The sequence below is a fragment of the Nerophis ophidion genome, linkage group LG10 (genome assembly GCF_033978795.1).
Source record: "Nerophis ophidion isolate RoL-2023_Sa linkage group LG10, RoL_Noph_v1.0, whole genome shotgun sequence".
In the NCBI taxonomy this organism is placed as follows: domain Eukaryota; kingdom Metazoa; phylum Chordata; class Actinopteri; order Syngnathiformes; family Syngnathidae; genus Nerophis; species Nerophis ophidion.
Genome location: NC_084620.1, coordinates 26,072,186 through 26,088,425, shown reverse-complemented (window position 1 = coordinate 26,088,425; position 16,240 = coordinate 26,072,186). Strand labels below are relative to the sequence as shown.

At 39.1% G+C, this 16,240-nt stretch overlaps 1 protein-coding gene and 1 long non-coding RNA gene across 3 annotated transcripts; one reads left to right on the top strand and one right to left on the bottom strand.

Moving 5' to 3' along the window:
• The first annotated feature begins 3,685 nt into the window (after window positions 1-3,685).
• On the top strand, window positions 3,686-13,348 carry ccdc107 (coiled-coil domain containing 107). Of its 2 annotated transcripts, none has more exons than XM_061913202.1 (6): window positions 3,686-4,070; window positions 9,981-10,192; window positions 10,251-10,320; window positions 10,418-10,508; window positions 10,702-10,805; window positions 12,306-13,348. In XM_061913202.1, exons 1-6 carry the CDS (start codon window positions 3,977-3,979, stop codon window positions 12,683-12,685), a joined length of 951 nt encoding a protein of 316 aa, XP_061769186.1. In that variant the 5' UTR covers window positions 3,686-3,976; the 3' UTR covers window positions 12,686-13,348. The 2 variants fall into 2 exon arrangements, with proteins under 2 accessions (XP_061769186.1, XP_061769185.1); XM_061913201.1 differs by having other exon boundaries at window positions 3,712-4,118.
• Window positions 10,226-16,240, bottom strand: LOC133560559 (uncharacterized). Its single transcript, XR_009808485.1, has 2 exons — window positions 16,185-16,240; window positions 10,226-10,864 (listed from the first exon to the last, which is right to left on the bottom strand). It is a non-coding gene; the product is annotated as an uncharacterized LOC133560559 (long non-coding RNA).

The following is a 16,240-nucleotide window of genomic DNA, read 5'->3' as shown; positions in this document are numbered from 1 at the left end:
CTCTTACAACCAAAAAGCTGCGAAAACCATGATGCTATGTTCCAAATTTAAGTTATTTACTGAGATTGAGTGGGCCTATGACTTTGCACCTTGTTTATTTTATATATATATTTTTTGCATTCTATTTTAATTACTTTGAATTTACAACCACCTGGCGTTATGTACAGTTTTTATATTGTTTTGTACTGTTTTTGTACTTACTTTGATTATTATTTTTAACTGTTTGTAAATGTTGAAATTTATAAATAAAGGTTTATAAAAAAATTTAAAAAGTGTGCAGTTAATCATACCATCCAGGACAAGCTGGACAGAATGCCAGTGGACCCCTGCCTGGTTACCTGGATTTCGAACTACCTCACCGACAGGCCACAGTACGTCAGACTGAAGGACATCACGTCTGACACTGTGATCTGCAGCACCGGAGCACCGCAAGGAACGGTGCTGGCCCCTCTTCTCTTCACCCTGTACACGGTGGACTTCTGCTACAACTCGGAGTTGTGTGATATCCAGAAGTACGCGGATGACACAGCCATCGTCGCGTGCATCAGGGACGGCAGAGAGGAGGAGTTTCGGAGCCTGGGGAGGGACTTTGCTGTCTGGTGCCACACGAACCTCTTGCAACTCATCCCGTCAAAGACCAAGGAGCTGGTCATTGACTTTGGGTGGTCGAGTCCAGGGTCACAACTTATTGTGATCGAGGGAGTTGAGGTATAGACCGTGGACTCATTCAAGTACCTCGGGGTTTGGGTGGACAATAAGCTGGACAGGACTGTTCACACGGACCACCTGTACAAGAAAGGACAGATCAGGCTGTACTTCCTCAGGAGGCTGCGCTCCTTCAACATTTGTAGAAAACTCCTGTGGATGTACTACCAGTCTGTGGTTGCCAGTTTTCTGTTCTACATGGTAGTGTGCTGGGGGGGCAGTACATCTAAGAAGGACAGCTCCAGACTGGAGAAACTGATCAGGCGGGCCGCATCTACAATCGGAATGAAACTGTACTCACTGGTGACGGTGGCAGAGAAGAGGACTGTTGACAAACTAGTAAGCATCCTGGATGATCCCAGTCACCCTCTGCATAGCGTTATCAGTAGCCAGAGGAGCCTGTTCAGTGCTAGACTGCTTCATCCCAAGTGCAGGACTAATAGACTCAAAAACTCCTTTGTCCCACACGCCATTAGACTGTACAACTCCTCTCTGGGGAGGGGTGTGGGGGGTACTAGGTTGACGGGGGATGTAAAACTATAACAGTGCAATACTTTGTCATAACATGGTCACTACTGCAATGTTTCTCTTGTTATATTCTTATTTTACTGTTATATTTTTATTCCCATTGTTGCTTTTTATTTTTATTCTTATTGTAATATTTTTATATTTTGTTTCCATTTAAACCCCCATTATTTACTTTTTACTTTTTAAATTGATCTCAACTCCGTACACTGCTGCTGGAATTTTAATTTTCCTGAAGGAATCAATAAAGTACTGTCTATCTATCTATCTATCTATCTATCTATCTATCCATCTATCTATCTATCTATCTATCTGTCTATCTATGTGACCGCCTGGCTCTGTTTGATTAGTGAAACGGAGTCAAACGTCACCAGTGACTGCATTTGATTGGTGAAACGCATGCATGTGATAGATCCTACTTTGAAGGTCTGTCTGACAAACCAAAACAAAGCGTGCATTAACAGATCGATAAAAATCAGTAGCAAGTAGCGAGCTGAATGTAGATAAATGGAGTGGAGTAAAAGTAGCGTTTCTTCTCTATAAATATACTCAAGTAAAAGTAAAAGTATGTTGCATTAAAATTACTCTTAGAAGTACAATTTATCCCAAAAGTTACTCAAGTAGATATAACGGAGTAAATGTAGCGTGTTACTACCCACCTCTGTATATATATATATATATATATATATATATATATATATATATATGTATATATATATATATTAGAAATACTTAAATTTCTGTGTTCATTTATTTATACATATACACACACATTGCACTCCTCTACTCATTGTTGTATTTGAAGTGCAATACTTTGCGGCCAGTAGAAAAGCCTTTGAAGGAGCATAGGTATGGGCAGCATCTATGACATTTTATCTGCAGGAAAGAAGTGAGTTTAGGGTTGAATTGTCCATCCTCGTTCTATTCTCTGTCACTATCTTTCTAACCATGCTGAACACCCTCTCTGATGATGCATTGCTGTGTGGCATGTACAAAAGTGCCTTCATCAAATGCACCAGAGTCTGGAATCGTCCATCTCTCCCGAGCATACCGCTTCCCCTTCGAACTGTCTAGGATGAACTGAAATTATTTTTTCCAATCATTTTGGAACTTGCAAGCGTACTTCTTCTTCTTACTTGTTGTCACCATGACTGTCTCTTCTTCGTTCTTCTGTTTCGTCTCTGTTATGTTTTTGGACATTACTACTTGCCGTAGTTTTGAAGCAATGCATAATGGGAATCCAGATGTTATGTGTCAGTGTATTAACATGCTGGCTGGAATAAACACACGCTGACAAATAGCTCCGCGCCTGCCTACTTTATGGGCTATAAATAAACCTATGGATAACGGAGACATATAAAATAGTCTCCTTGTTGTGTGTGCAGTTGCGCACTGAGCTCCAAAAGCTGTAGATGTTATAATGTAACTGGGCCGGCATGCTGTTTATATGGAGGTAAATCGGATGTGACGACAGGCTGTGCTCACTCAGGTCTGGCTGGAAATCGTGAGAAGTCCGGGAGAATGGTTGTTCGGGAGTCTCCCGGAAAAATTGGGAGGGTTGGCAACTATTATATATATATATATATATATATATATATATATATATATATATATATATATATATATATATATTTATTTACACACACAGTCTATACATATATTTATATATATATGTATATATACATTTATATATATATATATATATATATATATGTATATGTATGTAAATATATGTCTATATATATGTGTATAGTGTATATACACATATATACACATAGGTGTGAATGAATGATGGGTTCCCACTTCTCTGTGAGCGCTTTAAGTACCTAATGATAGAAAAGCGCGATATTAAATCTAATCCCTTATTATTATCATTATTATTATTATTATTATTATATGTGTATACATATATGTATATATAAATGTATATATATGTATATGTATATGTATATACACACACATATATACATACATGTATATATGTGTGTATATATATATTATACTATATAAGTGTATAATGTATATAATGTGTGTATATATTTGAATCAAGAATGGTGTTTAATCGCAAACCGTCGACCCAAGAATATTATCGAATCCTGAGTTGTTGTAAGATTAATTGCTCTACCTAATATAATGATTGATTAGATGTTTTTGTGACCTCAAATTGTTCATATAGTCACCGATTTCATTGCGTAAAAGTACCATGTTTACTGTTTGTTTGTATTTAAGGTAGATATAAATGAACGTTGGATAAAGACGTTTGAACTGCAATATTGTTATGTACTAAATTCCTAAAAGTCCCATTTTCAGGTTTACCCTAAAGGCAGCATGCACTGACGCAGGAAACTGGTTAGGAGGCTTTCAAAATAAAACCCTTGTTGGTGCTATACACATCCGTCATACATTTTATTTTCATTGTTTTTTTATGTATCGTGTAGTTAGTTAAAATACAATATTTCCACTTCACGTTGTCTCGTGCAGGTGCTATTGTGCCAACCACACGTTCAGTTTAATCTTTCAGTCTGAAAATTCCCTCGGCGGAAGTTATATTGTTGCTTTGCTCGCCTAGCCTTGCACGGCTCATCCATCCATCCATTTCCGACCCCTTGTCCCTCCATTTGGGCTAAACAAGCTGGTTGGAGTTCGACACATTTGGGTCGTCTCTTGTTACTTTCCATGTATTCCGGTTGTTTTGGCAGCCTACCTTTTTGATTTTGTTGGAACCTCCGTGAGTTTGAGGCGAGCTATGGTCTTATCAACATCTCAGCAAGTCGCCTTGGCGTTTACGGCGGTGATGTTGACGTTTGTGGTTTTCCCCAAGATGTTCAGCATTGGCGGAGGTAATGATGTGAAGGAAACCGGGCGCGACTCCCGATACGTCAGAAAAGGTGACGTATTTTTAATGCGTGTACATTTTTATGTGTATTTCGTTGTACAGGTGTTATATTGAGTTTATTTAGTGAGTGTGAATGTTGTCTGTCTATCTTTGTTGGCCCTGTGATGTGGTGGCGACTTGACCAGGGTGTATCCCGCCTTCCGCCCGATTGTAGCTGAGATAGGCACCAGCGCCCCCCGCAACCCCAAAGGGAATAAGCGGTAAAAAAAATGGATGGATGGATGAAGGTGTTTATTTGTTTCTCTAAGTAGGAACAGCTGTGCTTAAGAAGCCTAATATATTGCCTAACGACCAATCAGTCATCAATCAATCAAACTTTATTTATACAACCCTTAATCATGAGTGTCTCAAAGGGCTGCACAAGCCACAACGACATCCTCGTTTCAGATCCCACATCACGGCAAGAAAAAACTTAACCCAATGGGATACAATGAAAAACCTTTGAGAAGACCGCAGATGTGGGGACCCCCCCGTCCTTGGGCGACCGTGCAATGGATGTGGAGTGAATCTACTTAATAGTGTGAGAGTCCAGTCCATAGTGGGGCCAGCAGAGGATCATCTTGAATAGAGACAACTCAGTAGCGTAGAGACGTCATCAACTGATGCACAGATGAGTGGTCCACCCCGGGTCCCGACTTTGAACAGCTAGCAACACATCTCTGGTCACCTAATATGTACCCCCCCTCTCCACGCAGAGCAGAAAAAAGATGGCAGATCAACTGGTCTGAAAGGGGGGGGGTCATTTTAAAGGCTAGAGTATACAAATGAGTTTTTAAGATGGGCCTTAAATGCTTCTACTGAGGTAGTATCTCTAACTGTTACCCAAAGGGCATTCCAGAATACTGGAGCCCGAATAGAAAATGCTCGATAGCCCACAGACTTTTTTTGGACTCTGGGAATCACTAATAAGTAGATTTCTTGCATGGACATATGGTACAATACAATCAGCAAGATAGAATGGACTTGGACCGTTTAGTATTTTATACATAAGTAGCAAAACCTTAAAGTCGCATTTTAACCTATCGACCTATATTGATTGTGGCGCGTGACCCCTTAAATCAACCTCTATATGTATATATCATGTTTAGAATGCTTAACTAATCTATGTATATAATATATTTAGTAAAGTTTGTGATAATACAGAGTGACTCATAGTGCCAAAGAGATAACATCCTTTCAGCTTCACAGATACGGTGCATTTGTTGTGGCGCTTCATATGCGTGTCTTAGAGATGCGCGGATAGGCAATTATATCATCCGCAACCGCATCACCAAAGTTGTCATCCACCCGCCGTTCACCCGAACCAACATTTAATCAGAGCCGCAACCACCCGCCCGCCACCCGCCCGCTGAAATACATCAGAGGTCGGCCACCTTTACCACTCAAAAAGCAATTTAAACCTGTTTCACAGAGTAAAGAAGACAATGGGAGCCGCTGACGTTCTTGCGAACATCCAATAGTGTTCATCCTGATGACAAGAATAAAGGTGTGCTGTGAAGCCATTGCTTTTGACATCTTCAACAACATGTACAAACCGATTGTTAGTCCAGCAACATGTTGAATGCGGCCTTCGCAATCACACGTACAAGATTGAAAGGCATACTGGGTGATACAGAGTACACTGATGGTTGTGATATAAACAATTTTAACACTCTTACTAATATGCGCCACGCTGTGAAGCCACACCAAACAAGAATGACAAACACATTTCGGGAGAACGTCCTCCCAGTAACACAACATAAACACAACACAACAAATACCCAGAATCCTTTGCATCCGTGACAATTCCTGAATATATTTTACACCCCTGCGCCTCCAACCCCGCCCACCTTACCGACGCACGGTTGGGCGGGGTTTGCTGCTAGCGGGGTGTATAAAATAGTCAGGAATAATCATGGATGCAAAGGATTCTGGGTATTTGTTGTGTTGCGTTTATGTTGTGTTACTGTGAGGATGTTCTCCCGAAATGTGTTTGTCATTCTTGTTTGGTGTGGCTTCACAGCATGGCGCATATTACTAAGAGTGTTACATTTTTTTTATATCACAACCATTAGTGTACTCTGTGTCACTCAGTATGCCTTGCAGTCGTGTGCGTGTGTCTACGGAAGCCACACGCAACATGCTGGACTGGCAAGCAGATCGCACATATTGTAGAAGGTGACAAAGCCAATGGCTTCATAGCACGCCCTAATACTTATTAACTGGGTGACTGCCGGCAATCATTCTAGAGAATGTTTGCGTTTCCTATTGTCTTCTTCGCTTTGTGACACGGGTCCTAAATGGCTCTATGAATGGTAAAGGACACCGATCCCAGAACCATGTATAAATATTTCCGAATGGTTCAACCGCCACCCGCCCGAATCTAATTAAAATCTATTTTTTGTCATGTCACCCGCCCGACCCGCGGTTTATCCGCGAACTCCGCGGATGAGACCGCAAACCGCCCATCTCTAGTGTGTCTAATACATTTAAGTTAAAGTACCAATGATTGTCACACACACACATTAGGTGTGACGAAATTATTCTCTGCATTAGACCCATCACCTTTGATCACCCCCTGGGAGGTGAGGGGAGTACTGGGCAGCAGCGTTGGCCGCGTCCGGGAATAATTTTTGGTGATTTAACCCCCAATTCCAACCCTTGATGCTGAGTGCCAAGCGGGGAAGTAATGGGTCCCATTTTTATCGTCTTTGGTACGACTCGGCCGGGGTTTGAACTCACAACCTACCGATCTCAGGGCGGACATTCTAACATTATTTAGCATTAATGATGGGTGTAGTAATCATTCCGTAGTCAATTTGTTGATTAACTTCAACTTGGCTGCAGCCGACAGGTGTTGATTTAGCCTTGAAACACAAATAATACTGCGTTTTACCATAAAGGTTAAGTGTAAATACTAACGTGCACCAGTCAGTATTTTTTTTCTGGGCCGATACTGATTATTAGTAGTCAAGGAGGCCTATAACCGTTATTTGGAGACGATATTCATTTGCAGTAAAAGTAATTTAAACATGAATAGTATACGTCAGTAAACAAGTAGTTTTTTTTTAACATTATTTATGAGGAAGCGTCAAACCAGTAGCGACAATGTTTTATGCGGTGCTAATGTTATAGTTCATTTAGCACAGGGGTCCCCAAACTTTTTGACCCGGGGGCCGCATTGGGTTAAAATAATTTATACATATATATATATATATATATATTAGGGGTGTGGGAAAAAATCGATTTGAATACGAATCGAATACGTTGTGCGATTCAGAATCGATTCTCATTTTTTAAAAATCGAAAAAAAAAAATTTAATCAATCCAACAAATCACTACACAGCAATACCATAACAATGCAATCCAATTCCAAACCCAAACCTGACCCAGCAATACTCAGAACTGCAATAAACAGAGCAATTGAGAGGAGAAACAAACACGACACAGAACAAACCAAAAGTAGTAAAACAAAAATGAATATTATCAACCACAGTATCAATAATAGTTATAATTTCAGCATAGCAGTGATTAAAAATCCCTCATTGACATTATCATTAGACATTCATAAAAAAAAAAAAAAAGAACAATAGTGTCACGGTGGCTTACACTTGCATCGCATCTCATAAGCTTGACAACACACTGTGTCCAATGTTTTCACAAAGATAAAATAAGTCATATTTTTGATTCGTTTAATAGTTAAATCAAATTGTCATTATTGCAATCAGTTGATAATACATTGTCCTTTACAATTATAAAAGCTTTTTTTTTTTTTAAATCTACTACTCTGCTAGCATGTCAGCAGACTGGGGTAGATCCTGCTGAAATCCTATGTATTGAATGAATAGAGAATCGTTTTGAATCAGAAAAATATCGTTTTTGGATATTGAATCGAATCGTGGGACACCCAAAGATTCGCAGCCCTAATATATATATATATATATATATATATATATATATATATATATATATATATATATATATATATATATATATATATATATATATATATATGTATATATATGTATATATGTATGATGTCATCGATTGGAAAATGCATTTTTAAACAATATGATTTGCCTGAGCGGCTAGGAGAGTCTGAGAGTATAAGGCAAAAAGCGGTAGAAAATGGATTGGAAAGGACAGATTTAAAATAAAATAAAAAATAAAATAAAATAAATTTTCTTTAAACTACGCGGACCGTAGTTTGGGGACCACTGATTTAGCATTACATTAGGGGATTACCACATCTTTATCACACGTGTCTAAGAGTAGCATCAATATCTGTGTTTGTAAATATAGGAAATGACCTGAAAATAAATACAAATATGATTTTTTTTTTTACATCACAATAACTTGCAAGCTAATCGATGTTATAGCAGTTAATGGATTTATTACATTGTAAAGTTTCTTCATGAGCAACTCTGAAATACTAGATGGTTGGTACATTGAAGTTTATTTCCAATATGTGTATATTTTCAATATGATACATCAAATATTTTACATATTTCCATTACTCTTTACAACATGTCCGAAAAGGAGTAGGAAAAAGCAAAGCTCATTTAATCTTAGCCCTTTTCCACTTCATTGTGATTACTAACACATATGATCTCTTCCTTTTCTTAATTTGTAACACAATTTACATCATTTTTTTCTAAATGGTATGATTGATGTGGAAAAATATCATTTCTAAACTATTGCAAAAATTTTTTTATACAAATAATTCTCAGATCATTCATGTAGCTTATAGGTGAGACATTTTTTCAAGCTGGCTGACAATTTCTTCCACAATATTACAGAAATGTGCTGCTGCCTGCTCTTTTTTCTGACTGTATAAGTCTCCATCCATCCATCCATCCATTTTCTACCGCTTATTCCCTTTGGGGTCGCGGGGGGCGCTGGTGCCTATCTCAGCTACAATCCGACGGAAGGTGGGGTACACCCTAGACAAGTTGCCACCTCATCGCAGGGCCAACATAGATAGACAACATTCACACTCACATTCACACACTAGGGCCAATTTAGTGTTGCCAATCAACCTATCCCCAGGTGCATGTCTTTGGAAGTGGGAGGAAGCCGGAGTATCCGGAGGGAACTGTATAAGTCTCATTTTTGTCAATTTACATAGAGAGTGGATTATTGGCAGCTATATCTTTTCTGCCATTTTCATGTTGGGTTATAATTTGCTTGAATCACGGAGCATAAAATCTTTGCTAGTGCTGCAAATGGAGACGTGTCGAGTGATCGTCGCAGTAGCGAAAACACACAAAACAAGTTGAAGAAAGAGGGAAGGAATGCCTGGAAAGAAGGACAAAAACTGGAATTTCCAGCAAAACTTGGAAATGCAAAGGAAGTGGGAAGTGAAGTGAATTATATTTATATAACGCTTTTCTCTAGTGACTCAAAGCGCTTTACATAGTGAAACCCAATATCTAAGTTACATTTAAACCAGTGTGGGTGGCACTGGGAGCGGGTGGGTAAAGTGTCTGGTCCAAGGACACAATGGCAGTAACTAGGATGGCGGAAGCGGGAATCGAACCGGCAACCCTCAAGTTGCTGGCACGGCCACTCTACCAACCGAGCTATGCCGCACAGGAGTACTGGTTATTACTACTAATTTACTTTATCACACTTTTTTAAATGTTTTAATACTAATACTGGTGTCATATGTGTAAATATTGTATATGCTGATGTATTTCTACTATACTTGTTAAAATAAATGAATAAATAAAATCAGGCGATACTGATAAAAGAAGGCCAATATCGATATACGTCAAATGCCAAAAATCTGGGCCGATAATCGGCCCGGCCGACAACCGGTCAATCCTTTATCAGTACATCTTCTGTGTTCTGATATGTGCCATGTTTGTGGCAGGTGGTCCTGGTCTGAGGGGTCCAGCTGCCAGCGTAAGCGCCCCAAGTTCCCATCAGTCTCCTGAAAGCGTCCTACAGATGAAGAAGCTGATGGAGCAGGAGATGAAGAGTAACAAGTACAAATCCAACAACAACAACAAGGGCTATGTGTTCACGCTCATGCCGCTCTACGCCATAGGGGTCGGAGTTTTTGCGGCTTACAAGTTTCTGAAGGTAATCTAAAAAGACAGAAAAGTGCATGCGAAACATGTTGAAATATTTTTAATTGCAGATCAAGTCTTCAGATGACCAGGCACAAAAGGACAAATTTGCAAAAGGGGCCAAAAAGTCTGTAGAAGCAGGTGTGTTTTGCATGCACTTGGATTTCTATTTCAATACTTGTTTCAATCACACATTTGTTTGCTTGGAGTAAATGAATGTCTGTTTACTTTCCTGCAGAAAACCAGTTGAATGAACTGGAACAAAGGCTTGCCCAAACAGAGCGAATGCTCAATTCCATTCTCACCCAGTTGGACCCGCTCACCAACTGGTGAGTGACTTGTCATCCATGTTTGTGCACTGACACAATCCCGTGTTGACACGAGTTGGACTTCTTTGAGGAGGCATGGGGGGCACAAACATGCACATACGCAGATATGATGTTGATACAAGTAAATGAGGCTGCAATAATTGACTTCAGTACAGGTGTTGTATTTGATAAATACATGGCCGTTGTCTTTCAGTGCAAAGAATGTGGCCCAGGAGCAAAAGAACGAGATCATGTCCCAACTGCAGACCATCCGCCGCTTGATGAAAAAGAGAGGAATGGACTGTCCGCCATTAAACGGTGAGCAGACGTTGGGAATAGTCCCACAGCAATTTTTCCGAAGCTGTGTGACACCTTGCCTGAAAACAGAAAGAAAGATTTGCGTGTGATTTGACTCGTTGATGTAGTCGGCGATCTAAAGGGCACACAAGATGCAAAGCAGTTGTGGTTTCTATTCACATTTGTTATGTTCACCCTGCAGGTCACTGCTGATTTGTAGGCCCATGTGACATGTTTCTGATGTTAAGTTAAGAATCTTTATTGTCCTTGTGCAAGCTAACACAATACACCAGTTCAATGAAATGTGGGCGCAGTTTCTCTCCTGAGTGCAGAACAAGTGAATCATATTAATTTAAAACTAATATAAAGTATAAAAATATATAGAAAAAAATGCACGAGAAAAATATAAAAACTGGAATCCTATACACTACACAACATTTGCATTGCCAGCAGATTGTTGCACTGGTTATTACACAAAACATTTATTAATTGCACTTGGTTGCTGATCGCACTTGTCCGACATTGCACTGTCCCAGTCATTGCACATGTTTTTATTTAACAGGATCATGGCCCTGCTATAAAAAACTGTCCCTCAGTCTATTAGTCCATGTTTCAGTAACCTGAATCTTTTGCCTGAGGGCAGCAACTAAAATATATCTGGCTTCCTGGATGTGGCCTGTCTCTCAAAATGCTGCGTGCCCTCTTGAGACAACGGGTGCTGTAGAGGTCCTGTTAAGGGGAGAGTATGGCCAACTCGGTTTCAGGCGATCTCCTCATCCATCCATCAATTTTCTTCTGCTTATTCGCTTTTTGGGGATGCGGTGGGCGCTGGTGGCTATCTCAGCTACAATTGGACGGAAGGTGGTGTACAACCTGGATAAGTCGCCACCTCATCGCAGGGCGATCTCCTCCATGATTGGTCAAAAGCCACTCACATGACTACAGGGCGCCATGACTACGACCAACTTTAAGAGGATCCAATGTGTTTGCGGTGCTTCTTTGTTAGTTTTTCAATGTGTAAAAATGCCCTGTTGTGCACCATGGTGCTGCTCCACCCGTGAGATTTGTCAAGTTTTACATCACTTTCCCAACAAGCTGGAAAGAAGACAAGTATAGGAAACATAGGTTTGCCATCAACACTGGGTAGCCAAAATTATTGCCCAGGCCTAGTATAAGGCAGTTTAGTATACGTATTTGCATTTTTTAGTTAATTTAGTTTCCAATTATTTCCACTTATATCAATATTATTATTATAATGTATTATAATATGATATGGTCTATTTAATAAGTAATTTTATATCCCCAAATGGCAGTATAAATGATATAAAAATACAAATGTGTGTTTGAGGACCAACATATTTTTATATATATTTACAAGTTTTTTTCATTATTTTATTTATATGTTTGTATCATTATTGAATGTCGTTTTTTTTTTCAATTTATTAATGATGAACTAAATTAACGTTTTAAAATACAATATTGGTACTTAACCTGTACATTGAAATATTACTTACCTTTCAGAGCCCTGCTTTGAGCAAAATCTGGACAACCTGATTGAAACGCTGGGTGCCAGCGACACCTCGGCCACTGATGTTTCCAGTGTGGACACGCAGATGTCCACAGCAGTGGACACAGCTGTTGGAGGCTGTCCAACACCTCAACAAGGAGTTTTAGCAGAAGGTGAGGCTCAACAAGGAGGACTGAAAGGCGATGTGGTGGAAGAAAAAGGAGATGATGAGGCAGAGGAAGTAGAAGACACTGATCAAGAGGAAAAAGATGGTGAGGAAGAGCAGGAATATGAGGAGATAGATTTTGTGAGTTCACTGGAGGACACAAACTCTGAGGAGACTGGAGGAGTACAACAGGTGTGCGGCCTTAGGCAACGTTCTAGAATGAGCTAACTTCACCACTCCTGGGCTCTGTCTCAATTGGACAACTTCAATTAGTATACCTTGTACAGTATACTTAGTTCTTGAGTGTGCACATTTTGACAGTGTCGTGCTGTCTTCAGTCCATTACACTTATTACACACTTACAGGAATAATAATTGCTATATTTACTTCCACTGGAGTTGGTCCCTCCCCTTCTGCTAGGTAGCTAAGATGGCGACTTTTGAGGGTGTATAGACTGTTTTTAAGTGCATCATTCGGGCACTGATAGTGCAGTGCTTTTTGCTGTACTTCTCATTGGGAATGTACAGTACTTATCCACTCAAAAGTCCAAGTATGTAAATGCACCAGTTGAGACACAGCCCCACCCCCTCGATAAATTATATTAATAATTTTAATATTATTCCAAAATGTGGATTTTTTATGAGTTGGTCTTCCGCAAAACAGTGCATTTTATGACTTTATAGGGCTGTAGTAGTAGCTGGGTGTATGCATACTATTTGTGTTTTACCACAGTGTCTTAAAAGGGAATTATTCTTTGACAACACTAGGAGGAGCCCTTGTGTAATTCCTGTTTCATAAAGTACTGAGCCTGAGCTGCTGATAACAGAAGTGTCTGAATATGTTGTGTGTTGTATGTAATAAAACATAGGTTTTAGTGATTTGTCCACTGCATATGTATTTATTTTTATTTCCTTACCAGCATAATATTTGTTGCATGATAAAATAATTTTCAAACCCCAAGAATTAATTTCTATTTCCCAGCGCTTTTATTGTTTGATAGTTACTAATCCTTATCAACGAAAGTTAATTACATCAGAAATACTTGACACTAAATTGTCCTACTGCTGGACAGCAATTACAACTTAAAAATATAATTATTATTCAACCCATCGTTGCCCTAATTATAACTAATTTATTTGCAAGGATCTATTTCCCCCATATAATTAACTTCCATCCATCCATTTTCTACCACTTATTCACTTTGGCGTTGCAGGGGGTGCTGGTGCCTATCTCAACTACAATCGGGCGAAAGAAATAATTAACTTGCACTACAAAATATTTGATTATCCTCAATTTTTTGCTCAATGCACATTCATGTGTTTTTTTAAAAAGGAATAAATGGATGAAGAAGGCCGCTTTGACATCAAGCTCTGAATGTTTTGTTGTTGTGTAATTTATGTCGCTATGTACTACATGCAGAATCAAATTGATATTCAAAATAGAATAAGTACAATAATACATCTACTGTATGGTTAGTATTGTATAATAAAAAGTAAAATCAATATTTTTATAAAGCATTGTTCCATGTAATCAAAGATGCCCTTTTGACCCTGTGACAGATAATGCAGGGGTCGCCAACCCTAAATGTTGAAAGAGCCGTATTGGACCACAATTACAAAATAGTGGGGGGTGTATATATTTCCAAGTATTTGTTGGATATATATATATATATATATTAGGGCTGCGAATCTTTGGGTGTCCCACGATTCGATTCAATATCGATTTTTTTAGATTATAAATCGATTTTTTCGATTCAAGGCGATTCTTGATTCAAAAACGATATTTTTCCGATTCAAAACAATTCTGTATTCATTCGATACATAGGATTTCAGCAGGATCTACCCCAGTCTGCTGACATGCTAGTAGAGTAGTAGATTTTTTTTTAAAAGCTTTTATAATTGTAAAGGACAATGTTTTATCAACTGATTGCAATAATGTAAATTTGTTTTAACTATTAAACGAACCAAAAATATGACTTATTTTATCTTTGTGAAAACATTGGACACAGTGTGTTGTCAAGCTTATGAGATGCGATGCAAGTGTAAGCCACTGTGACACTATTTATTGTTCTTTTTATTTTTATAAATGTCTAATGATAATGTCAATGAGGGATTTTTAATCACTGCTATGTTAAAATTATAACTAATATTGATACTGTTTTTGATAATATTAATTTTTGTTTCACTACTTTTGGTTTGTTCTGTGTCGTGTTTGTGTCTCCTTAATTGCTCTGTTTATTGCATTTCTGAGTGTTGCTGGGTCAGGTCTGGTTTTGGAATTGGATTTCCTTTTTATCCTATTATTGTGTATTGTTTTGTTGGATTGATTAGAAAAAAATAAATAAAACAATTAAAAATCAATTTAAAAAAAAGAGAGAATTGATTCTGAATCGCACAACGTGAGAATGGCGATTCAAATTTGAATGGATGTTTCCCACACCGTTAATATATATATATATATATATGTGTGTGTATATATAAATGTGTGTATATATATATATATATATATATATATATATATATATATATATATAAAAGTTTGTGTGTGTATGTATGTATGTCCCCCACCTGTAACATCGATAATGACATCCAGGTCCGTGTTGGGTTAGCGTCTGCTGCCTTCGGTAGGCTCAAAACCAGGGTCTTCCTGAACAGAAACCTGACAGTTTCCACCAAAGCAGCTGTTTATAGGGCAGTTTGTCTCTCCACACTGCTATATGGCTCGGAAGCCTGGACCCCTTACCAAAGGCACGTCAGAATCCTGGAGAGATACCACATCCGCTGCCTGCGACGGATTCTGGGTCTGACCTGGGAGGACAGGGTCCCTCATGTGGATATTTTTGACCGGACCCAAACACCCAGCATTCAAGTGTTCCTTGCGCAAAGACATCTGCGCTGGGTGGGGCATGTAATCCGCATGCCCACCCAGAGACTCCCCCGACAGATCCTCTACGGCCAACTCCAGGAAGGCTGTAGGTCTCCTGGGGGTCAGCGGAAACGCTACAAGGACCACATAAAAACCCTCCTGAAGCGCTGTGCTATCCAGCCTTCCGCACTGGAAGTCTTGGCTGCTGGTCGCCACACCTTGCGCAACTGCAGTCACGCCGGCATTGCTCATCTCCAGGAGCAGACCGCTGAGAGGAGAAAACGACAACGTATACAGCGGCATCAGCGCGCTGCAGGGGCCCCCTCTCAAACGTGGACTACATCTGCCCCACATGTGGCTAACCATGCGGGTCACGCATTGGCCTGCACAGCCACATGCAATGGCATATTCGAACCCCCCCCTCAATAACCCATTACATATGTGTATATATATATATATATATATATATATATACACACATATATATATATATATATATATATATATATATATATATATATATATATATATATATATCCATCCATCCCATCCATCCATTTCTACCGCTTATTCCCTTTCGGGGTCGCGGGGGGCGCTGGCGCCTATCTCAGCTACAAATACGGTATATATATATATATATATATATATATATATATATATATATATATATATATATATATATATATATATACACACACACACACACATATATATATAATCCATTCATGACTGAGTATATCCGTTCGGCCACCGTGTTCAATGGAGAAGTCTGATCTACAAAAGTCGCAGGCAGCATACCACTTCCCCTTCGAGCTGTCCTGGATGAAGTGAAATTAATTTTTCCAATCATTTTGGAACTTACAAGCGTACTTCTTCTTACCCGTCGTCGCCATGTCTCTTCTTCGTTCTTCTGCTTTG

Excerpts from the sequence above, each read along its gene's own strand:
- ccdc107 (XM_061913201.1), top strand. The coding sequence starts at position 3,977 with ATGGTCTTATCAACATCTCAGCAAGTCGCCTTGGCGTTTACGGCGGTG. Across the intron at positions 4,119-9,980 it reads CTCCCGATACGTCAGAAAAG|GTGGTCCTGGTCTGAGGGGT; the intron begins GTGACGTATTTT and ends TGTTTGTGGCAG. Across the intron at positions 10,806-12,305 it reads GGACTGTCCGCCATTAAACG|AGCCCTGCTTTGAGCAAAAT; the intron begins GTGAGCAGACGT and ends CTTACCTTTCAG.